Source organism: Cibotium barometz, chromosome 54 (genome assembly GCF_041138505.1).
Source record: "Cibotium barometz isolate CiBa-2024 chromosome 54, ASM4113850v1, whole genome shotgun sequence".
Classification (NCBI taxonomy): Eukaryota; Viridiplantae; Streptophyta; class Polypodiopsida; order Cyatheales; family Cibotiaceae; genus Cibotium; species Cibotium barometz.
The window spans coordinates 13725370-13749797 of NC_141099.1; the positions used below are offsets into that span (position 1 = coordinate 13725370).

The 24428-nt window shown below is 45.1% G+C and overlaps 1 protein-coding gene across 2 annotated transcripts in view; it reads right to left on the reverse strand.

Moving 5' to 3' along the window:
- Positions 1–24428, reverse strand: part of LOC147607866 (putative GTP-binding protein OBGC2) — a 91894-nt gene that overhangs the window by 23865 nt on the left and 43601 nt on the right. Inside the window, exon 6 of one of the 2 annotated variants that reach the window (XM_086789697.1) lies at positions 10896–11096. The exons of the other annotated variant lie outside the window; for it this stretch is intronic. Coding sequence (XP_086645823.1) covers positions 10896–11096 — 201 coding nt within the window. The remainder of the gene's footprint in view (positions 1–10895; positions 11097–24428) is intronic. 2 annotated transcript variants of the gene reach the window in all.

Below are 24428 nucleotides of genomic sequence, written 5' to 3' on the forward strand. Positions count from 1 at the left end.
TTTACAGGCTTAAAGTTGCACCAGATGCAGAGCCAAGATACAAAGCCAGGTTAGTGGCTAAGGGCTTCAAGCAGGAATATGGTGTTGACTTTGAGGAGATCTTCTCTCCAGTGGTCAAAATGACCACACTTAGAGCTGTGTTGGCTTTGGTTGCGCATGATGATCTGGACTTGATTCAGATGGATGTGAAGACTGCTTTTCTTCACGGTGATCTCCATGAGGAGATATATATGCAGCAGCCAGAGGGTTATGCAGTAAGTGGAAAGGAGAAGCTTGTATGCAAGCTGAAAAAGAGTCTTTATGGGCTCAAACAGGCACCAAGAGAATGGTATCATAAATTTGATACATTCATGAAATCTCAGAAATTCAGGAGAAGTGACATAGATCACTGCTTGTACACCAAGAAAGCTTTGGATGGCAGTCTATTGATTCTCATTTTGTATGTTGATGATATGTTGATTGCCGGGAAATCTCGTAAAGAGATGGATGCTTTGAAGAAGAGGCTGCATGAAACCTTTGATATGAAGGATTTGGGTGATGCAAATCACATCTTGGGTATGGGGATACTTCGGGACAGAAATCAGCATGTGTTGTATTTGTCTCAGAAGGAATACATTGGCAAAGTCTTGCAGAGGTTCAATATGGACGGGGGGAAGAAAGCTAGTACTCCTTTGCCTCCATATGTGAAACTCAGTGCTATGGACAGCCCACAGTCAGATAGAGACAGGGCTGATATGGCCAAGATTCCGTATGCTTCAGCTTGTGGCAGTCTCATGTATGCCATGGTTGCTACTAGGCCTGACATTGCATTTGCAGTGGGAGTGGTTTCTAGATACATGGCCAACCCTGGCAAGAAGCATTGGGAAGCAGTGAAAGGTGTCATGAGATACCTGAAGGGCACACAGGATTTGTGCATTTGCTTTGGCAAACAGGATGCATTAGTGCATGGTTACACGGATTCGGATTATGCCGGTCATCCAGATAACCGGAAGTCTACTACCGGTTATGTATTTACATTCACAGGAGGTGCTGTGTCATGGATATCCAAGATGCAGAAGTGCACTGCCTTATCTACTACAGAGGCCGAGTATATTGCAGCCACAGAGGCTTGCAAGGAGGCATTATGGCTATCTCGGTTAGTGGTTGATTTGGGCTATACAGGGGATATTCCATTGTTGCATTGTGACAGTCAGAGTGCCATCCAGTTGGCAAAGAACCCTGTCTTTCATGCAAAGACGAAGCATGTGGATGTGAAGTATCACTTCATCAGAGAGGTGATAGAGAACAAGCAAATTCAGCTTGTTAAGATTCACACGGATGACAACCCGGCTGATCTGTTGACAAAGAGTTTGCCTCCGGAGCGGTTTGCTCATTGCAGACACTTGATGGGCATTGGATGAGGCCAGTTTCAGCCTTGATATGGCCTTGTATATTATCATGTACATGCTGATTTTTCTTTTCCTTTACTTAAGGGCACTTTGCCTTTAAGTGGGAGGTTGTTGGGGTAAAGGCGTTATGCCCACCCTTATAGTGTGTACAAGCCCATAAGTTATAGTACATAGTACACTTAGTACTTTTAATGTACTAAGTGCACTATGTGTACTAGTGCAATATACATGTGTGATAGGGGAGTCACACACTCATGCTTTTCATGAGTTGACTTATCCCCACAACTCTCTCTCTCTCTCCCTTGCTTCTCTGTGTATGTCTCCCATGAATGAACTCTAAACCCTAATTCTGTTCCTTCTCCCATCAAAGCATGAGGCTTTTGATTTGCATTGCCTCAATGTGGAGAAGGACACCAAGAAGTCCAACTCCCATCATTGGACATGCCGATATTGCGGCAAGTCATACACCAGTGGAACAACAAGGCTTCTCCAGCACCTTTCAAAGATTGGGGGACAAGTTGCCCCATGCAAGGAGATTCCGCAAAGCATTGCCGATGACATTTCGTGGAAGATGAGCGGCGGCTCAAATTCAAGTAGAGGAGCATCATCAACACACGCACCGGCACCAGCACCAGCACCACCATCGACACATGATGAAGCGGCCACCGGCTCTTTCATTGGTGTATCCTCCACTGCCACTTCCACGGATGCACGGTCCGCCTCCGCACCGGGCAAAAGGCAAAGGGTGGTGGAGCGTGAAGGGGTGCAACCCTCTCTCCACCAAGTCACGGGTAGTGTGAGAGGTTCGGTTGCATTCCTTAAGGAGCGGCAACGCCTTGCGGAGATAGAGATTGCTCGCACCATTATTGAATGCAATCTTGCCTTCAATGTACTCCAAAAGGAGCAATGGAAGAAGATGGTGACGGCGATTGCGAATGTGGGCCCATGTGAGGGGTGGACGGAGGTCTCTTACACGGCTATGCGCACGAGGAAGATTGATGAAGAGAAGGAGAGAATTGATCGAGCCCTTGACCCGATTCGAGTCGCATGGACGAAGTATGGATGTTCTATTCTCACAGATGGATGGAGTGATCAAAGGAAGCGTAGCATTATCAACATCCTTGTGTCTTGCCCGCTTGGCACATACTTCTTGCGTGCGGTTGACACCGGGAGAAGGGGGAGAAAGACTACCGGGAGTTTCATCTACCGCCATATTAGGCAAGCGATCATAGAGGTAAGCATTATTTTACTTAAGTGTGGCTGATTTTGTCATTTGTGCAAAGCCCTCAACTCATATGATTTATCTACCATGTAGGTTGGGGCTCAAAACGTGGTGCAAGTCATCACCGACAATGCATCAAATTGTCGACGCATGGGCCGCTTGCTTGAGGAGGAATTCCCCACCATTGTGTGGACTCCATGTGCGAGTCATTGCATTGACTTACTCATGGAGGATGTGGCGAAGCTCGGGTGGGTGAAGAGGATTGTGCAACAAGCTACATCTATTGTCAACTTCTTCATGCTAAAGGTGAAGGTGCTTGCTATGTTTCGTGAGCATAGCAGGCTTGACTTGAAGAAGCCATCGGCCACCCGCTTTGCCTACATGTGGCTGGTTTTGGAGCGTCTAAACGATGTGAGGCCCGCCCTTCGCCACACAGTTGTTTCCACCATGTGGAACGAATGGGATGAGCACGTCACTGAAGAGCACGTCACTGAAGAGGCCAAAGCCATGCAACGCTTTTGCCTAGAGGAGAGATTTTGGAACAAATGGGATGAGCACGTCACTGAAGAGGCCAAAGCCATGCAACGCTTTTGCCTAGAGGAGAGATTTTGGACTAGAGTCCGAGCAATTGTCATTGCTATGACTCCATTCTATAGGCTCTTGCGGATGACAGATTGCGAGGGGTCCACCATGGGCCTTCTTGTCCACTTCTTTAGAGCTGCCCTTGTGGAGTTGGAGGCTTGCACAGACATTACATTTGACGAGCGAGCACAAATCATGGAGATTGCACAGAAGAGATGGAGGTGGATGCACAAACCAATCCACGGGTTTGCAGCATTGGTACATCCAGCCTACAAGTCTCCAGTAGTTTGCACCGATAGGGAGCTTCGACAAGATCGGGATGCATATATGCTTCAGGCTGTGCCAGTTGATGAGCACAATACCTTTCTAGAGGAGTTGGGCTGCTATGTTGATCAGAGAGGTCAAACCTCCTTTTCGTCTCCCACTTGCTGGAGGAGGGAGTCACTTGTGAAGCCCCTTTTTTGGTGGGACAATTTTGGGTATGGACTAGAGCATCTCCAGCCCATAGCCTTAAGGGTCCTAGCCCAGGATTGTTCTACGGGTGCATGTGAGAGGAACTGGAGTTCCTATTCTCTCATACACACGAGGATACGCAATCGACTGAGCACACGACAGTTGGAGCGGTTGGTCTACTGCCGCACTAACTTGCGCATGATGCAGGGCATTCTTAGTATGGGTAGTCCCAAGCAGGGAAGTGACAAGTCTAGACTCTAACTTGTCATGACTCATAACTTTTAAGTTTTGTGTACACTGTACAGACTCTAACTTTTGTGCCTTAATGTGTAGGTCAATGTTGACACTTTCACGTTGACGAGTGAAAACTTTGCAAGTGTCAATCATGGTTCTACTATTTTGTAACTTCTTGCCTACAATTTTTAAGTTTAGGAAGTATTTTTTTTTTAAACGTACTAATATCGTACCGTACCTCAAAAAATTTTAAGGTACCAATTAGTACCGTATTTTATCGTACCGTATCTTTCGTACTAACTAACCATGGTCTCACTTTGGTCCACTTTCTTGCCACATGTCCCAATCTAAGAGATGGGTCCTTAAATAAACTTTATCTCTAAAAATATCCCAACTGGTAGACATTCTGTCATAGGCACTTTGCCAGCTCTTGGTATCTCCTCAATTCCAGATGTAGTGACGCGAACAGAATTTCCATCGGAGTCGGGCCAAAAATAGCAACTCTCCTAAATTTTAGGAGTGTGGCCTTTGTATTCTAGGATAATCCCCCATTCCCAAAGCTTGTACTTTCCAAATATTTAGACATCCTGGAGTTCACCAAACCCCTTTCATACTGGGAAATGTCCAGGCTGGTGACATCCCCAGCTTCTTAGAAGTTGTCCACAACTTTAAGCTTCAAGCCATATATTCAAGATATAATCATGTCACATCAAGTGGGCGAGACGAGACTGCCTCAAAAATCCAATATAATTGAAGAATCCATGTCCCAAAGAAATGGGTGAGACTAAATAAGTCTCCATAATACCAATATCAAAATCATGTCCCAAAATAAATGGGCGAGAATTCCATGGAAGATATGCTAGACACAGGCACAAGAACCAATTGTGTCAAAATCACCAATATCAATGAGAGAATCATATGCCAATGAAAATCACCAACCAGGTGCTAAGACACTTAAATAAGTGCCATGCACAAGAAACTAGTGCCTCACACAGAAACATGTGCTATGCACACAAACTGGTGCCATTCAAGAGCACAAACCATGGTGACAGAAAAGCTGGTTCTCCATAGTTCTGGCAATCCTTTCTCCCAATCCCAACAGTTTCCATGTTCTCCCATACAATCCCAACTCTGATCAACAAGCATGGTGTGGAAACAATGAAACACTCACCCCACAATCGCAACACGAATCCACGTGTATGGTGGAGTGTTCATTGAATTACCCTCTCACAATCCCAACATGAATCCACATGCATGGTGAGATGAACAATAAACCTCTTGGTCTTTGTATAGGGAGATAGTGATTCTAATATGGCATAAAGATAAATAAATCCATGTCCCAAATAAACGGGCAAGACAAAACAGTCCCATAAGTCCAGATATCATAATCATGTCCCAAGTAAATGGGCGAGACATATCAGTCCCATAAGTCCAGATATCATAATCCATGTCCCAAGTAAATACGTACCATACATCATCTTTATGTGCTGCTTCAACATTTTCAGACATGGCATTAACGACATGCTGCATAACAAACAACCTTTCATTATCCTCATTGTTTCCGCTCGAAAATGCATAGTTGTTTTGTTGCAATTTCTCATTTTGCATGTCAGCCTGCTTCTTATAACAATCTGCCTGCACATGTCCAGGCTTACCACAATAAAAGCATCCACGGCCTCCTCTACCTCGTCCTCTTCCTGAACTTGTGTAGAAGGCCTGTTGCTCTGAACTGTTTTTGTTTTGTGAAGACTGTTGGTCTTCACCCAAGCTCTTCTCTTCTATAATCAACATAGACACCAAATCTGTGAAATTGGGAATGTTTTCCCGAGTCTGAATAGACGTCTTGAACGCCTTGTATTGTGGCCCGAGACCACGTAGACAGACTTCCACCTTATCATCATCATCTACTGAAACACCAATAGATGCAAGGGATTCCACAATACCCTTGATCTTCAATACATAGTCATTCACAGACATACTCTTTTTCTCCACAGTATGAAGTTCATTCTTCAACTGTATCTTTCGTGCCTTGGTATTCGTTTCATAGAGTTTTACCAAGGTGTCCCACGCCTCCTTGGGGGACTTAGCATCCTGTATGTGCCCAATCATGGTGTCCTATATACTCATAGAGAGCCAATACATAACTTTTCTGGCTCCTTGGTTCCAATCCTTGAACTCTTTCACATCTGCAAAAACAGTCGCATTGATCTCTGGTATCTCCGGTGTCTCTTCGTGCTCACCTTTTATGTAGTCCCAGTAACCCTTTCTCATCAAGAAATTTGTCAACCTGAACTTCCAAGCATGGAAGTTGTTCTTATCAAGCTTCTCAGCAAAATCTGGTTTATGCCATCATTTGACATCTTGCCAGACACACAAATTTACCAGAAACAGCACTCTGGTTTGTCCTGCACAAACTGCTGTATTTTCTGCAGCAGCAGTACTGTACTACACTTAAATGTCACAACCAGTGACCTCAATGTGCATACATACACCCAATGGCAACTGTTGACCTCCTTGCAGCACACACAATGTCTGCACAACCAATCTGTCTTCCTGCAGTTCTTAAAACAAAGTTCTGCATAGAATCGATGACTTACCTATAGTGCTCGAAATCGCCTGCTTTTTGAAAAACGGACCTAACGTGCTCGAAACGCGTTTTTGGCACCAAAAATTTTGTCCAATAGAACTTTATAGTTGCCCTATAGCTTTACTCCCGCGAAGAAAGCTCCTCAATCAGAGATCGTTTGCCGGTGCCTTCCGTAGAGCTCCCGACAAGGGTGTAGTCGCCAACACAAATAGGGAAGAGTAGATGAAGCTCTTACCCTCGTACCGCTTCCTGTGCTTCTCTTGCTTGCAGCTCAGCCCTTAGCATAAACCAGGCTCTGATACCATGAAAAGATGCAGGGGAGAAGAGAGCTTGAGCTCTTGCAAGCACACACACACTCACAAAACCCTAAAAGAGAACACACAAAGTGAGAGGCTGAAAATCTTCTTCTTCACACAACACTCAACACACCATATACAAAGATAAGAGTAAACACAATATGAAGAGGTACTCGACCAAATATATACTAGGGTTCTCTATAGTGTGAACCCAACTAAAATAAGCTGGCACTATAACTATGCCAGTCTCTAGAATGGCTGTCACACAGCCTGTCATCCCACTGGCCGTATATCACCCATGATCTCACCAACCATGCCAGTGGTGTAAGTGTGGAGCCTATCCCCCAGGCGGGTCATCAGTGTCCACCGCCTCACTAGATGAGCTCGATATCTCAACAAACCACACACCTAGATATCCAAAGATTTCTTCTCTATAAACTCGGACAGATTCGTTCATAGAAATTGCTTGTGAAGCCCAATATCTATATAAATCTCATCCAAGAAAGAAATCTCCATAGATATAATCCATCCCAATAAAGGAGTGAACATCAAAAACACTTGATAGTAAATAGCAAAAGCACCAACTTTGCAAACTCAAAGTATACTTAGCTTTTCTTTGCCAGGTTGATCATGAAGCCTTTGCCAGGTTGATCATGAAGCCAAAAGAAATATCTCGTCACCATATCCTTAAGATATCGTGAGATATATCTCCATATAGCTTGCTTGTAAGCTTGATAATATAATCCACAATATCCATATGGAAAGAGTACTAAACGTGTGCACATAAAGCCAACTTCACACTTCCAAGATAAAATTTTGTGAATTCATAAATCCTTAGATCAACAAGCTGTCTACTCTTCATGCTCTTGCTTCATAAGCTATGAAGCGGCTGGCCATGCTTAACAGCAATGATGGTAAGTGTGGTCTCCATCTTTTCTCTTCCTTATTGATAGAAGGAAGCCTCCGCTTCCAAGAAAGCCTATGCTCTGATACTAAACTCGCGGCACCCGGGGGACTAGGGCCTTTGGCACACTTGTTGATACCATCAATGCATATTAAAACATTTAAACATGGCTACAACCTTAACATATATCCATCATCACTTTGCATAAAACATAAAGCTGGACAAAACATCCACAAATGCTGAAAATGGAGCTTGCACGTGTGACACTGCATAGAGGCCGGAATGGGCCACCCCTCCCCCCCCCCCTTCCCCCTTCTTCTTGGAGTATTTTATTACCCAAGGAGAATAATATCATGTACAAGCTTTGAGGGCCTTACTCTCCCCACGAGAGATGCCGGATTATCCATATACAAATGCCATACCACAGCCCAACACGAGGCAACCAAGCCGAAACATAGGCTGTAGAAATGCCGAGCCAACAACATAATCCATATACCTCCGTGTGGGTACTGATTCTTCCCCAAAAACCACGGGTCTTCATGCAATAGAGCTGGTACAACAAGTACAACTCTCCATTCAGCCGGTACAGCAAGTACAATGGCTGATACAGCCGGTACAATGGCTAGTACAGTAGGTACAGTGGCTAGTACAGCCGATACGATGGCTGGTACAACGGGTGCAACAAGTACAAATGCTGGTACAGCATGTACAGTGACTAGTACAGCAAGTACAGTGGTTGGTACAACAAGTACAAAAGCTGGTATAGCCGGTATAATGGGTGGTACAACAAGTACAAGGATTGGTACAGTCAGTACAATGGTTGGTACAGTAGGTACAAAGGCTGGTACAACAAAGGATTGGTACAGTAGGTACAAAGGCTTGTACAACAAGTACAATGGCTAGAAATCATAACAGGATGAATTCTCGTGCTATTAGAGAGGAACCATCGGTGACTTCCTTATGTAGCCCGTAAAGGATGCAATGTTTATGGCACTGGTCAAAATGTATGTCAAATTCCATTGCCGACTAAAAATGTGCATGCACATGCAATTTTCTGTTGGTGTAGATATTCTATGTATTCTCATGCTACTCATGCCCTCGAGTGTGCTCGTGAGTGAGAAGCTATGGGTGAAAATGCACCAATGTGTGTTGAGGGGCCAGCCTTGCCTCATGCTTACAGGGCACATGTTTCTATGCCTAATGCATCACCTTTTGTTCCTAAAATGATGCCAGTCATCACGGGGGCTGCCCCAATGGACATATATGCGAGAAAACATGTTGAGATGCAAGCTGATGCATCAAAGTCTCGTGACTTCAAAGCCAGAGACAAATTTGTGAAGTTCTATACATTTCATGGGAAATATGATGCATCAAAGGCACTTGCTTTTATAGCCCAATTTGATATTGCTTTTAGTGATGAGGATTTCACTCAGAAATCCATGATCCGGCATGTAAGCATGTTCATGAAAGGTACTACCACTGCTCATTGGTGGCTTACTGAGAAGCTTTCACCAAATCCTCTTAGATCATGGGAAGAGTTCAAGGAGAGGTTCTATGCCCAATTCATGCCTCCCAATGCATTAAATGAGATAACAATGAAGTGGGATTGGGTGAAGCAGAATGAGGAAGAAATGGTGAATGCATATGTACAAAAGTTTTGAAAAGTGCATTTGGAGGTGTCTCCATTTATGCATGTTCCAGAGGTGGAAAGGAAGAGAAGGTTTCAAACGGGATTGCAACCCATGTACAAAGCAGAACTACAAATGTATCATGGGTCACACCCTACAGCAACTAATTATGGCCATCGAGGGAAGGTGTTGGAAGGTCATGGCCTAGCCGTCTACATACCACATGCATAGTGCTAGGCATAATGAGATGACACATAATTAATAGAAGACTAGGGCCATTATCATCCCTTCTCCACCAATTTTCATGGCTTGGAAGGGATAAGAGTGGTGAAGGTTAAGCGAGCAATGGCGTGAACACTACTAGGATGGGTGATCTCCCGGGCATAGTCACAAGAAACGGCAGTTTCAGTCCCTAGAAACGCGTTTCTCCGTTTCGTAACCTCATCCGTTTCCATGGCCGTTTCTCGTTTCCCAAGTGATATTGTCATAGGAAAAGGTTGTTTCCACCGCTAAAAACTCGTTTCCCCATTTCCATTCCTCAAACGATTGCATTCCTATTTCCCATTTCTAGTGACTACGCTCCTAGAAAGCGGCCCCCAATTTCTAACATGGTATCATGGCCACTTCGCGGGAAGCCGCCCCCGATTTCCAACACCTTAGGCCCCTAGTGTAGCTTTCCATCCACACCCCCCCCCCCCAAATACGAAGTCTTGCTCCCCACTAGTGCAAGGCAGATTTTGTGCACATTTGTAGCCAGGGCCTTTTCATGGCTAGAGCCCCAAATGAGCCTAGCCGGTACCTTATTCCCCTAGTGCAGCTTTCCATCCCCCAGTCACCCGATATGAAGTCTTGCTCCACAAGTGACCACCTATCTCCCTACACTATGCTGATAGGAATGAGGCACTCAACCAGAAGCCACTACATTTCCTCCACTTAATCCATGCCTAAGACAAGGCAATAGATATATCGCTATCGCAAAGCAACCAGCATTCTCCTTCTTGCCCTCTACCAAGTCCAGCCTATCAGCGAACACCAAGTCCAGCCAGCTTCTCTAGACACGGAATGAACAGCCACAATCGTATGTGTTGTGCTGCCAAGAAATAGCTCATATGGACAACATTGACTGACAATGCAGGTGCTCCTTGTTACTTGGATCAACATCTTGTGGTGTGCCCAACAAGTTAAGGGCAGAAACACTTGTACATGGCAGAGAGAAGCCCATCCTCACAATGTTGACTTCCAAGTAGACCCAATCCACCACATTATAAATCTTATCGAGAAGAGTGCAACAACCTCCTAGCCCATGGCCTCCACAACAACAGCTGACTCCAAAAGGTGAGATTTTGTCAAGGATGTCATATCCTGGACAAAACCAAAAAGACATGGATGAGATTTTGCAGAGGAAGTTGTCTGAGACTGATGGCTTTCTTCACGGTTTTGTACAAAACATAACGTCTTTAAAACACGATACTCTTTAAATATTATGCAAAAATCACATAAAAAAGTAACAATGTACAGCATTGTTGCTTGAATCTGATGAGCAGATCTCTAGCAGTGTAAAGGTACCACAATTTCTAAGGGTTCTTGAAGATTATACTGACCTTACCAAGGTGTGCACCTTTTATTAGCCCTGGCAGGTCAGCCAGTTTAGGCCCTTTAGAAAAACCCCCATCATCATTCTCAGGATCACCGGGAAGGTGCCCAAGATTTGGCATCAATGTTGTGAAGGGATATTCTGCAATCTCTGGCTTTGCTCTCGTGACAGCAGCTAAAAGAGAAGATTTCCCCGCATTAGGTAGCCCCTGGTTAAACAAAGACAAAAGTTTAATTGAAGAATAAAGCCACTATATATTGCAAGCTGCAAATCGATATGCAAACATGAACTCTTGAAAGGGGGGGGGGGGGGGCGGGGGGGGGGGGAGATCAATCATATGATCAAATCTTCATGACTTCTCTCATTATTTTCAGAAGGAACAAGAACTGTAATAAAGAGGTTGGACTCTTTCCATCCCTCAACCAATCCATTCTGGGGTCACCGCCAGCTCCTTGCCCCAGGCCTCTCTCTAAATCTTACCCTCCTCCCCACACACCTCTACATAGTTCTGAGTATCAACAGGAAGACAGACCCAGGAAAGAGACGTGTGGCTGTATGACCTGTTGCCAGAAGTTCAACAACTTTCTCAGGATACAAATGTGAGCCTAGCTGCTCCAACCAGGTAGGCACCCAGCTGTTGTGGTCACTGCAGCTGCACGCCACTCAGCTCTCTTGACCGGTGGAGGTGTCACCAATTGGCCGACCATTTGGTCCATCTCCAATTTTTGCGTCTCGTTCACTTAAGGCCAGGCCGGTGTCTCATGTGAAGAGGCCAGTATTTTGCTGACATGGACGGGAGCCAGACTGGTGCCACCTGTGTGTTAGCAGGATGGTGTCGTATGGACGGGAGCCAGACCAGTGCCACCCATGTATGACCTGGACTGTGTTCGACCCATGGGATTGCCACTCCATGGAAGAGCCAGTATTCGTGCCGTGTTTTACCTATGGGACTGTCACACCATAGGGAAACTCGTGCCTGGAACTGTGTCTTACCTATGGGATTGTCACTCCATAGGAAGACCAGGTTTTTATGTTTTTATGTCGTGCCAGTTTTGTGCCGACAGATATTTTGTACTTGTTCCATGAACGGGAGATATGTCCATGTTATTATTTGCACATGCACACATGATTTGCATGCTTGAAACTGTTTTCGCATGACATGTATTTGTGTGTTTGCCTGCCTGACGTGTTACTTACTGAGCGGGGACGCCTGCCAGTGAGTCGTGAAGTCTGCTCTGTATTCTGACGAGTTTTAGTGCATGTGAACAGGTGGTAAGTATGTCGCATTTGTTGTTTTAATATTTTTTTATTCTAACCCTTTATTTTATAAGGTTAGGTGTTCACACTTATTTAAAAGTGGGCACCCACTTTGGGGCCAAGGTGGGGAGCCCCACTTTTAAGTGAGTGTGGGGGTGGGCATGGTCACCAACCCCCACTAGTTCCCTTTCATGCATGCGTGGGAAATCTCTAGTGGTATCTTCACTTAAATTTTATTAAAAAAAGGGCCCCCTTCAAGCGTAGAATCCATCGCTTCCCTCTTACGTAGAGAACCGGCGACCACCATCTCTGCGCATGTTCCCCTGAGGCGGCTTGTTTTCCATCAACTCTGAGGCGGCTGTTTACTCCACGCTGCTCCCTCTCTCCCAGGCGGTTGGCTGTAACTGCACCACAGGCGGCTGCTCACTTTCCATCCAAGCAACTGCCTCAACATCTCCACAGGCGGCTGCTTCATCTCCTATATAGGTGACTGCACCTTCTGCAGGCGGCTGTCACCTCCAGACTGCTGCGCTACCTTCTCATACAGACGGCTGTATACACTACTGCAACCAGTCGTTTTCCCTTTTACAAGTTGGTGCTACAGTAGGCGGCTGTGATTACTTGTACCAACGACTCTTCTCCTACAGCACTGCTGCACCTCTGTAATCACTATTGGTGGCTGCCCATTATCTACAGGCGGCTGCCCCCACTTGAAGCAACCAGGCGATCGCTGCTATTCATCTCCTGCAAGCGCCAGTTCTTTTCCCCATCCTCCTACGCAGCCTACCAAAGCTAGCTGGCTGTGTGTCCATCACTCACAGGCTGCGTGTGCATCACCAACAAGTGGCCTCTTGCTTCTAGGACATTGTCCACCACCAGTAAGTTGTGCTCCTTCTCTCACAGCAGGTGGTGGTGGTCTTTTGCGGTGATTCTTGTCTTGGTGGTTCACCACAAGGCAACTGTTTCTTCAACAAGGGTGGCTTCATCTTCTTCAAACACCACAAGTATGGGTTTTCTATCAACCATCCACAAGTAAGTGACTTTCAGATTTGAATAAAGTATTATATGTTTAAATCTGATAAAGGATTCATCCCGCTCGGCCAACACCCGTTCGGTGCCGGGTTGTCCAAGCTGTATTGGCGAACCTCGGTCCAAAGGTGCTGAGATCGGGAGAGCCAGGCGTTAGTACGAGAGCGCATGTTTGTGCGTGGTCTCGGAACACCAGTGAGGCGCTCTCCGCGGAGTCCAGTGAAAGCACAGGACCGTAGAGATTGGACCACACTAGTGGTCGTTCTGCTTTGAGTTTTCTACATCGAAATTCGAGCCTATTTGTTTGGTACTGTTTTCATATGTACATGGACATTATCTGGTTCTCAGAACCCATGGAGCATTGTATTCATTAAATACTCCCAATAAATATATCATATATTGAGGGGGGGGTCGGCCCGTTCCGGCCCCAGTGCTGGTGTCCATCTTTCCATTTCTGTTCATTTAAATTTCAAGTTGTTTTAAGTTGTCCATTTCAAATTTGTGGTTTTAAAGTTGTGCTATTAAGCGTGTGGGTGTCCAACGGAGTCCTTCCCACTTGACGGGATCGGTTTCATTGGTATCAGAGCACGGTTGTTTCCCTCTTCCTAGTGGGGAAACGAACCTGTGTACTAGACATCCCGCTTTTAGCAAACTTTGAACACAATGGACAGCCAAGGCAACCCTTTGGAAGTGCCTAATTCGAGGGGTCCCTCTAGTGCCTCTCGTGGGTCTGATGCCCTGCGTGGTAGACACAAGCCCCTTGAAAGGGTTATGGATAGTGAATCCAAGGGTCAACTGTCTCCAGGAAAGACAGTTATGCTTGAACAAGAGCCTGATGCTATGAGGGCTGAAATGGAACATATGAGAAAACTTTTGCAGGCTCAAGAGCAAGAGTTAAAGTTTTTACATGAAGATCCCCATCTACAAAGTGCTATTGAAGCCAGGAAGGCTGATGCTATGGTTGATGTAACTTTTGAATCAATGGCTGGTGAAGTGGGCAAGAAACCAAGGGAGTTGGCACTTGCCTATCTCCTTCGCAAAGGTGATATCAAAGAGGGGGATGACGGAGAGCTGAAATTCAGAAATCCACCTCGTTTGAAGCATGGAGATCCCGCATCCCAAAGGCTGAAATCTTTTATGCAAAAGGAAGAGGTGACTGTCACCTCTCGACATGCATCTTCTCCCCAAGGCATTAAGCCTGACAGATATATGTATGCCAGTGCTCATGGAGGGCATGAAAGTCTCATGCATGCAAGATATGTATCTCATGGTGACAGGTCTGCTTCCAGAAAAATTTTGCCTTCTGAGTTGTCTCATGGAGAGACCAGGCCATATGCAGGTAAGTCACATGCATCTGAGCTTCGAGTTCGTGGAGCACATGCCACCGTGCCCCATGAAGCTTCTATGACGGCCCATGGAGCCCATGCAGACAGGGCTACCCCGTTGGATAAGGGGAAAAGAAAAAGAGAAGACCATGAGCCTCATGCCAGGAAGCTCAAGGAATTCAAAGCAGGTGATAAATCTGTCAAATTTGATGTCTTTCATGGTGAACATGTTGCTTCTAAGGTGTTAGCGTTTGTGGCACAGTTCGACATTGCCTTTAGTGATGAGGACTTTACAGAAAAGTCGAAGGTGCGCCATGCTAGCATGTTTTTGAAAGGGACTGCTGCCCATTGGTGGATCACTGAAAAGATCACCAAGGATCCCATCTCCACTTGGAAGGAATTCAAAGATAGATTTTATGCTCAGTTCTTGCCACCCAATGCAGAGCAAACTCTCACTCAAAAGTGGGACAGGCTGGAACAAAAAGATAATGAGAGTGTGCAACAGTATGTTAACAAATTCTGGAAAGTGTTGCTAGAAGTGACTCCCTTCATGCTAATCACTGAGGATGAAAGAAAGAGGAAGTTTCGTTCTGGATTGCAACCTGCATATAGATCGGGTATTGAATTGCACCCGAAACATACGTTGCAACAACTCACAGCTTCTGCTCTTGCTACGGAGCAATTGGTGCTCAAGATCAAGCAGGATCAAGGAGGTTCCAAGGGGAAGGACAAGGTTGCCCCAAATCAGCAAAAGGGTGGACAGCCACCTAAAAAGAACTTCCGGGAATCCTACAAGGGTGGTAAAACTGAAAATAACACATCTAAAGAACAGGGCCCAAGGAAGAACAAATTCGGCTTAACCCCGGAGCAAAGAGAGCAATATGCTAAGGATGGAAAATGCTTTTCTTGTGGTAGCAAAGACCACATGTTTCGACAATGCCCAGATCGCAAACCAAAGCACGAGGACAAGCACACCAAAGCAAATGTTCATGCAGTTCCTGATGTGCAAGGTAATTCACGTCATGATGCTAAAGAGCGTATGGTTTGCAAGGCTTGGGGACAAATCAAGGATCAGCCCGCACTCTTCATGTTTGATGACTGTGCAACTGACAATTTCATCTCTATGCAAATGGCAGCTGCATTGGGTATTGAGGTTGAAAGCATGGGACCTCAGATTGAAGCCGAAGCTGCATTTATTGGTAAAGAGGTGCAGGTTACCCCTTTGATTGGGAAATTGCGTATCCATATTCAAGGATACCTTGATAATGAGCATTTCCTAGTTGCTCCTCTGAATGGATGTGATGTATTGTTGGGCAAGCCGTGGCACCATAGGCTTGAGCCCCGCAAAGACTACAAGTCCAATATGATTTCTTTCATGCATAAAGGCCGCATACATTTTATTGATGCTGGCAAAGAAGGGGATTCCATCCCACTTGTATCACACATCCAAATTAATAAAGCAATGAAAAAGAGTCTTTCAGCGTACTTGGTTTTTGTGCGTGATAGTCTTGTGCCAAATCATCAAAATGTGGATACTATGTCTAATGATAGGCTGAATTTTCTTAATGCATTCAAAGACTGTTTTGCTGACTCGTTGCCAGGTGAATTACCTCCCCAAAGGCCCGAAGATCACCGTATAGATCTTGTGCCAGGTAGTTCTCCACCTAACAAACCCGCATACCGAGTGAGTGCTGCACAACAAGAAGAAATCATGAAGCAGGTAAACGAGCTTTTAGAGAAAGGTTTGGTTCAGCCCAGTTCCTCACCTTACTGCTCTCCTGTGCTTCTTGTTCAAAAGAAGGACGGATCATTCCGTATGTGTGTGGACTATAGAGCTTTGAACAAGCTTACCATCAAGAACAGATTTCCTATTCCACGTATTGATGATATCTTGGATAAGCTTGATGGCTCAGCTTGCTTTAGCAGACTTGATTTGAAGAGTGGTTATCACCAGATCTGAGTGGTGCCACAAGATGTCCATAAGACTGCATTCAGGACAGCCTTCGGATTATATGAATTCTTGGTACTGCCTTTTGGTCTCACCAATGCTCCTGCTACTTTTAATCGTATGATGGATAGGATATTCCGATCCCATCGCAAGTTCACAGGAGTCTTCTTTGATGATATCTTGGTTTTCTCCAAGAATGAGCAGGAACACAGAACTCATTTGGTCACAGTGTTCGAAGAGTTGCGGAAGCATAAACTTTTCGTCAATGCCAAGAAAAGTGAGTTTTTCCTTTCAGAGATTCATTATCTGGGTCATATTGTATCCAAAGATGGAGTTACAATGGATCCTGCAAAGATAGAGACCATTCGGAAGTAGCCCGAATTACAAAACGTACATCAAGTACGTAGTTTTCTGGGATTATGTTCGTATTACAGGCGTTTCATCAGGCATTTCGCCATGATTGCCACTCCTCTACATGATCTCACGAAGAAGAAAACTGCTTTCAAATGGACTTCAAAGGAACGGGATGCTTTCTTGCAGCTCAAGCATGCGATCATATGTGGTCCAGTATTGATTGTTCCTGACTTGCACAAGTCATTCGTGGTTGAATGTGATGCTTGTGGTGATTGCATAGGAGCTGTCCTAAATCAAGAAGGGCATGCAATTGCATACGAGAGCCGACGTTTGCATGATGATGAGCTTCATATGAGCTCTTGGCTGTAATTCACGCCTTAAAGATTTGGAAACACTACCTTCTTGGGGCTGAATTTGTAGTCAAGACAGATCATCAAAGCTTGAGATACTTTCTATCTCAAACCAAGCTTTCAGAGAAGCAGATGAGAATGGCAAATTTTCTTTCCATGTTTCATTTTCAGATTGTGCATACTCCAGGAAAGAAAAATGTGGTGGCCGATGCACTATCTAGGAGGCCTTATGTTGCTGCAGTCTCAGTGGCCTCTCATGGAGATCTCTCTGCTATGAGAGATTTGTATCATTTGGATGCTGATTTTTGCCATATATGGACTGATTTGATGGCTGGTCATTCACATGCCTCTTATGTTATCAACGAGGGTTATCTCATGAAGGATAATTGCCTCTGTGTAGTGAAGGATTTGCGTCCAAAGATTATGGACGAATGTCACGCTCCACCATATGCTGGTCATCGAGGTATTATGCCTACTACTCGCATGATTCAGAGGTATTTCTTTTGGCCAAGCATGCGTAAAGACATTGAGGCTTATGTGCGTGCATGTATCACTTGTCAAAAGGTGAAATTTGACAGGCAAAAGCCTCCAGGTTTGCTTCAGCCATTGCCTGTTCCCTCGCAACCTTGGGAAAGTATCACGATGGATTTTATTATGGATTTGCCTAGATCCCAGCATGGGAATGATGCTATTTGGACTATTGTGGACAGGTTTAGCAAGCAAGCTCATTTCTTGCCCGTCAAGAAAACCATCAAAGCTGATCATATGGTAAAGCTTTTTCTTGCTAATATTTTCAAGCATCATGGCATGCCTAAATCCATTGTTGGGGATAGAGATCCCAGGACTACAAGCCTATTTTGGAGGGCTTTGTTTGATAATATGGGTACTAAGCTTGAGTTTTCATCAGCTTATCATCCCCAAACGGATGGCCAAAGTGAAGCTGCAAATTCAGCCGTGTTGGATTTGTTGAAGTGTTATGTGGCAGATCAAAAGAGTGCATGGGAGAAGTATCTTCCACTTGTTGAGTTTGCCTACAACAATACAATCCATGCTTCCACAGGAAAGGCTCCGTTTGAGATTATTTATGGCAGAGTGGTCTTGCCACCCATCCTTCGTACAAAGGATGAGATATTTGCAGCTGATGAATATGTTCGTGACTTGGATGTTGCCTTTGGTCAGGTGCGGATAGCCATTGCAAGATCTCAGGATAAGCATGAAATGGCTGCTGAAAAGCATAGAAGGGACATGGAAGTCAAAGAAGGTGATTGGGTATTGTTGAAATTTGAGAAGGCTAGGCTTCGAAAGAGGCCAGGACGAGAAGGATCATATCCTAAGCTTTCTCCTCGCTATTATGGACCCTTCAAGGTGATTCACAAAATCAATGAAGTGTCCTACAGGCTTGCTTTACCTTGTCATTGGAAGATTCACAATGCTTTTCATGTGAGTCTATTTCGGAAATATGTGGGGCCAGATCCTGATGAGCCTGTCACAGAAGATCCGCCAGAAATTGAAGAGCTTGAGGAAATCCTCCAGCCAGAACAGATTGTTTCTCACAAGGAGAGAAAGCTACCTGCAGGAAAGCTTTCCAGGAGATACCTTGTGAAGTTTAAGAATTATTTGCCTATTGATGCCAAATGGGTAAATGAAGATTATTTTGCAGATTATCCGCAATTGTTGCAGGCATATCTTGAGGCTTTTAAGTTGCGGTCAACTCTTTAGAAGCCCGGGGGGATGTCACCAATTGGCCGACCATTTGGTCCATCTCCAGTTTTTGCGTCTCGTTCACTTAAGGCCAGGCCGGTGTCTCATGTGAAGAGGCCAGTATTTTGCTGACATGGACGGGAGCCAGACTGGTGCCACCTGTGTTAGCAGGATGGTGTCGTATGGACGGGAGCCAGACCAGTGCCACCAGTGTATGACCTGGACTGTGTTCGACCCATGGGATTGCCACTCCATGGAAGAGCCAGTATTCGTGCCGTGTTTTACCTATGGGACTGTCACACCATAGGGAAACTCGTGCCTGGAACTGTGTCTTACCTATGGGACTGTCACTCCATAGGAAGACCAGGTTTTTATGTTTTTATGTCGTGCCAGTTTTGTGCCGACAGATATTTTGTACTTGTTCCATGAACGGGAGATATGTCCATGTTATTATTTGCACATGCACACATGATTTGCATGCTTGAAACTGTTTTCGCATGACATGTATTTGTGTGTTTGCCTGCCTGACGTGTTACTTACTGAGCGGGGACGCCTGCCAGTGAGTCGTGAAGTCTGCTCTGTATTCTGACGAGTTTTAGTGCATGTGAACAGGTGGTAAGTATGTCGCACTTGTTGTTTTAATATTTTTTTATTCTAACCCTTTATTTTATAAGGTTAGGTGTTCACACTTATTTAAAAGTGGGCACCCACTTTGGGGCCAAGGTGGGGACCCCCACTTTTAAGTGAGTGTGGGGGTGGGCATGGTCACCAACCCCCACTAGTTCCCTTTCATGCATGCGTGGGAAATCTCTAGTGGTATCTTCACTTAAATTTTATTAAAAAAAGGGCCCCCTTCAAGCGTAGAATCCATCGCTTCCCTCTTACGTAGAGAACCGGCGACCACCATCTCTATGCATGTTCCCCTGAGGCGGCTTGTTTTCCATCAACTCTGAGGCGGCTGTTTACTCCACGCTGCTCCCTCTCTCCCAGGCGGTTGGCTGTAACTGCACCACAGGCGGCTGCTCACTTTCCATCCAAGCAACTGCCTCAACATCTCCACAGGCGGCTGCTTCATCTCCTATATAGGTGACTGCACCTTCTGCAGGCGGCTGTCACCTCCAGACTGCTGCGCTACCTTCTCATACAGACGGCTGTATACACTACTGCAACCAGTCGTTTTCCCTTTTACAAGTTGGTGCTACAGTAGGCGGCTGTGATTACTTGTACCAACGACTCTTCTCCTACAGCACTGCTGCACCTCTGTAATCACTATTGGTGGCTGCCCATTATCTACAGGCGGCTGCCCCCACTTGAAGCAACCAGGCGATCGCTGCTATTCATCTCCTGCAAGCGCCAGTTCTTTTCCCCATCCTCCTACGCAGCCTACCAAAGCTAGCTGGCTGTGTGTCCATCACTCACAGGCTGCGTGTGCATCACCAACAAGTGGCCTCTTGCTTCTAGGACATTGTCCACCACCAGTAAGTTGTGCTCCTTCTCTCACAGCAGGTGGTGGTGGTCTTTTGCGGTGATTCTTGTCTTGGTGGTTCACCACAAGGCAACTGTTTCTTCAACAAGGGTGGCTTCATCTTCTTCAAACACCACAAGTATGGGTTTTCTATCAACCATCCACAAGTAAGTGACTTTCAGATTTGAATAAAGTATTATATGTTTAAATCTGATAAAGGATTCATCCCGCTCGGCCAACACCCGTTTGGTGCCGGGTTGTCCAAGCTGTATTGGCGAACCTCGGTCCAAAGGTGCTGAGATCGGGAGAGCCAGGCGTTAGTACGAGAGCGCCTGTTTGTGCGTGGTCTCGGAACACCAGTGAGGCGCTCTCCGCGGAGTCCAGTGAAAGCACAGGACCGTAGAGATTGGACCACACTAGTGGTCGTTCTGCTTCGAGTTTTCTACATCGAAATTCGAGCCTATTTGTTTGGTACTGTTTTCATATGTACATGGACATTATCTGGTTCTCAGAACCCATGGAGCATTGTATTCATTAAATACTCCCAATAAATATATCATATATTGAGGGGGGGGTCGGCCCGTTCCGGCCCCAGTGCTGGTGTCCATCTTTCCATTTCTGTTCATTTAAATTTCAAGTTGTTTTAAGTTGTCCATTTCAAATTTGTGGTTTTAAAGTTGTGCTATTAAGCGTGTGGGTGTCCAACGGAGTCCTTCCCACTTGACGGGATCGGTTTCAAGAGGTGCATAAGGCATTACACTGGAAAAGGCCGTCTTGAATCAAACCCTCCAAAGCCACCAGGAAACTTACCTCTTGCATAGTGTGAAATGGCCATGGAAGGACATCTCCATGAATATTTTGGCATAATAGATTCTGGACGCATGCAAAACCGCCCCATATAAAACTGTGCACTTTGTACAAGTTTAATCAGTTTGTAAGGAAGCCAACATGTGCAACATGCAGTAAGCAGCTCTTGTTTGCATCATGCTACCCTACCCCCTGTTGCTGAACCACCATGAGGCCTAATGAGCACCATGAGCTCTTCTCCTCATTTTCCCTCGTCCACTCTCACCCTTCCCTCTTCTTTGTCTCCTTCCCCATTCCCTCCCCCACAATTTTTTTCCCTGATTTCTCCCACTCTTTCTTAAAGTCTACCAAGTTGGACCTAATGGTCCAAGATTTTCACCACTCCTGAGTTTAAATTTCACTACTATTCTATATGCATACAAGCAACATAGTAGACATGCATAGCATAGGTGTTCCAAACTTCTTTCTGTACCAAACTTAACGTGTGCTTTGACTATGCTTTGTGGTCAGTTCACCAAAGAACTGCACAGCAAAGTAGTTGATTAGCTGAATAAGCAAACACGCCTTAATCCCTATCAGGCAGCGTTGGCCACAATCTTGTTTGGACCTATTAAAGTTGTCACCAGCCTGGACATTTCCCAGTATGAAAGGGGTCTGGTGGACTCCAGGATGCCTAAATATTTGGAAAGTCCAAGCTTTAGGAATGGGGGATTATCCTAGAATACAAAGGACCACACTCCTAAAATTTAGGAGAGTTGCTATTTTTGGCCCGACTCCGATGGAAATTCTATTCGCGTCATTACATCTGGAATTGAGCAGATACCAAGAGTTGGCAAAGTGCCTATGACAGAATGTCTACCAGTTGGGATATTTTTAGAGATAAAGTTTATAGAAGGACCCATCTTTTAGATTGGGACAAGTGGCAAGAAAGTGGACCAAAGTGAGACAAGTGGCCTGACACTTGTTAGAAAGTGGATCAAAGTGAGACAAGTGGCCTCACACTTGTCACTTCAGCTATTGTGTGGCTCTCCACTTGTCATTGTAGCCTTCTCTTGCAATTTTAGCTCATGGGAGGCCCAAATCTATAAATTGGAGCCCTCTCTCTTCATTAATGGAGGCGCTCTTGCTACACACTAGCCTCTACCACCGTTACATGCTGCCCTAATGATGGCTACTCTCTTTCTCTCTCTCTTGAAGGCTGCCCATGAAGAATACCGGCTGTTGGGGACTGTTTTGGAGGCTTCCATCGCGAAGAAATACTGAAGGCAAGGGTATTTAATCATTTATTATGATTTCTAGCCATTGTACTTGTTGTACCAACCTTTGTACCTGCTGTACCAGCCATTGTACTGGCTATACCAATCCTTGTACTTGTACTTACTGTACCACCCATTGTACCGACTATATCAGCTTCTGTACTTGCTGTACCAGCCACTGTATCGGCTGTACCAACCACTATACCTATTGTACTAGTCATTGTACATGATGTACCAACATTTGTACTTGATGTACCTACTGTACCAACCACCATACCGGCTGTACCAACCATCGTACCGGCTGTACCAACCATTGTACGTGCTGTACCGACTGAATGGAGAGTTGTACTTGTTGTACCAGCTCTATTGCATGAAGACCCGTGGTTTTTCGGAAAGAATCAATACCCACACTGAGGTATATGGATTATGTTGTTGGCTCGGCATTTCTACAGCCTATGTTCCGGCTTGGTTGCCTCGTGTTGGGCTGTGTTATGGCATTTGTATATGGATAATCCGGCATCTCCCGTGGGGAGTGTAAGGCCCTCAAAGCTTGTACATGATATTATTCTCCTTGGGTAATAAAATACTCCGGGGGGGCGGGGGGGGGGGGGGGACGGGAGGGGAGTCGGTCCATTCCGGCCTCTATGCGGTGTCACGCGTGCAAGCTCCATTTTTAGCATTTGTGGATGTTTTGTCCAGCTTTATGTTTTATGCAAAGTGATGATGGATATGTGTTAAGGCTCTGGCCATGTTTAAATGTTTTAATATGCATTGATGGAATCAACAAGTGTGTCAAAGGCCCTAGTCCCCCGGGCACCGCCGCGAGTTACATTGGTATCAGAGCATAGGCTTTCTTGGAAGCGGAGGCTTCCTTCTATCAATAAGGAAGAGAAAAGATCTCAAGTGGGAACCACACTTACCATCATTGCTGTTAAGCATGGCCAGCCGCTTCATAGCTTATGAAGCAAGAGCATGAGCAGTAGACAGCTTGTTGATCTAAGGATTTATGAATTCACAAAATTTATCTTGGAAGTATGGAGTTGGCTTTATGTGCACACGTTTAGCACTCTTTCCATATCGATATTGTGGATTATATTATCAAGCTTACAAGCAAGATATATGGAGATATATCTCAGGATATCTTAAGGATATGGTGACGAGATATTTCTTTTAGCTTCATGACCAACCTGGCAGAAAAAAAGCTAAGTATACTTTGAGTTTGCAAAGTTGGTGCTTTGGCTATTTACTACGAAGTGTTTTTGATGTTCACTAACCCTTGTATAGCCATGCAAGGAGAAAGGTGGTGTTGTTTGCCTTGAGATGGTTTCAGGGAAACATTGTTTATGGCTCCCTTTATTGGGATGGATTATATCTATGGAGATTTCTTTCTTGGACAAGATTATGGACGAATCTGTCCCAGTTTATAGAGAAGAAATATTTGGATATCTCATGGATATAATGCTTTTATGGATAAAAGTCCACCTCTACTCCAAGGTGTGTGGTTAGCACGGAGTATGTGGTAAGAGTTATGGTATACAGGTCTATGGATTCCTGGACTTCTTTTCTAAGAATTTGGATCTATCCTTAGGTTTATGGATCTATCCTTAGGTTTATGGATTATTCTTTTTGGCTCCCTTTATTTGGGATGCATTGGACTTATGAAACTCATGGTTCACATACCCTGTGTAGTGTTCTCTTGTCCTACGTGCTCTCTTGAAGATTGTTTCTACCATGTGTGGGTGGAGCAATAGAGAGCAGATGGAAGGGAACATGAGCACTTAAGAGGGTAGTGTCGAGTACATGATGCTGTGTGTAGTGTTCTCTTGTTCTACGTGCTCTCTTGAAGATTGTTTCTACCATATGTGGGTGGAACAATAGAGAGCAGATGGAAGGGAACATGGGCACTTGAGAGGGTAGTGTGAGTTGGTGGCCGAAATGCAGCAGAAATGCTTATGGAACATCAGGCTATCTATGCCTGCAAGTGATTGTTTTATCTTGTTACTTGAGCCTACCTCTCATCCAAGGTGTGTGGTCAAAGTACCAACACG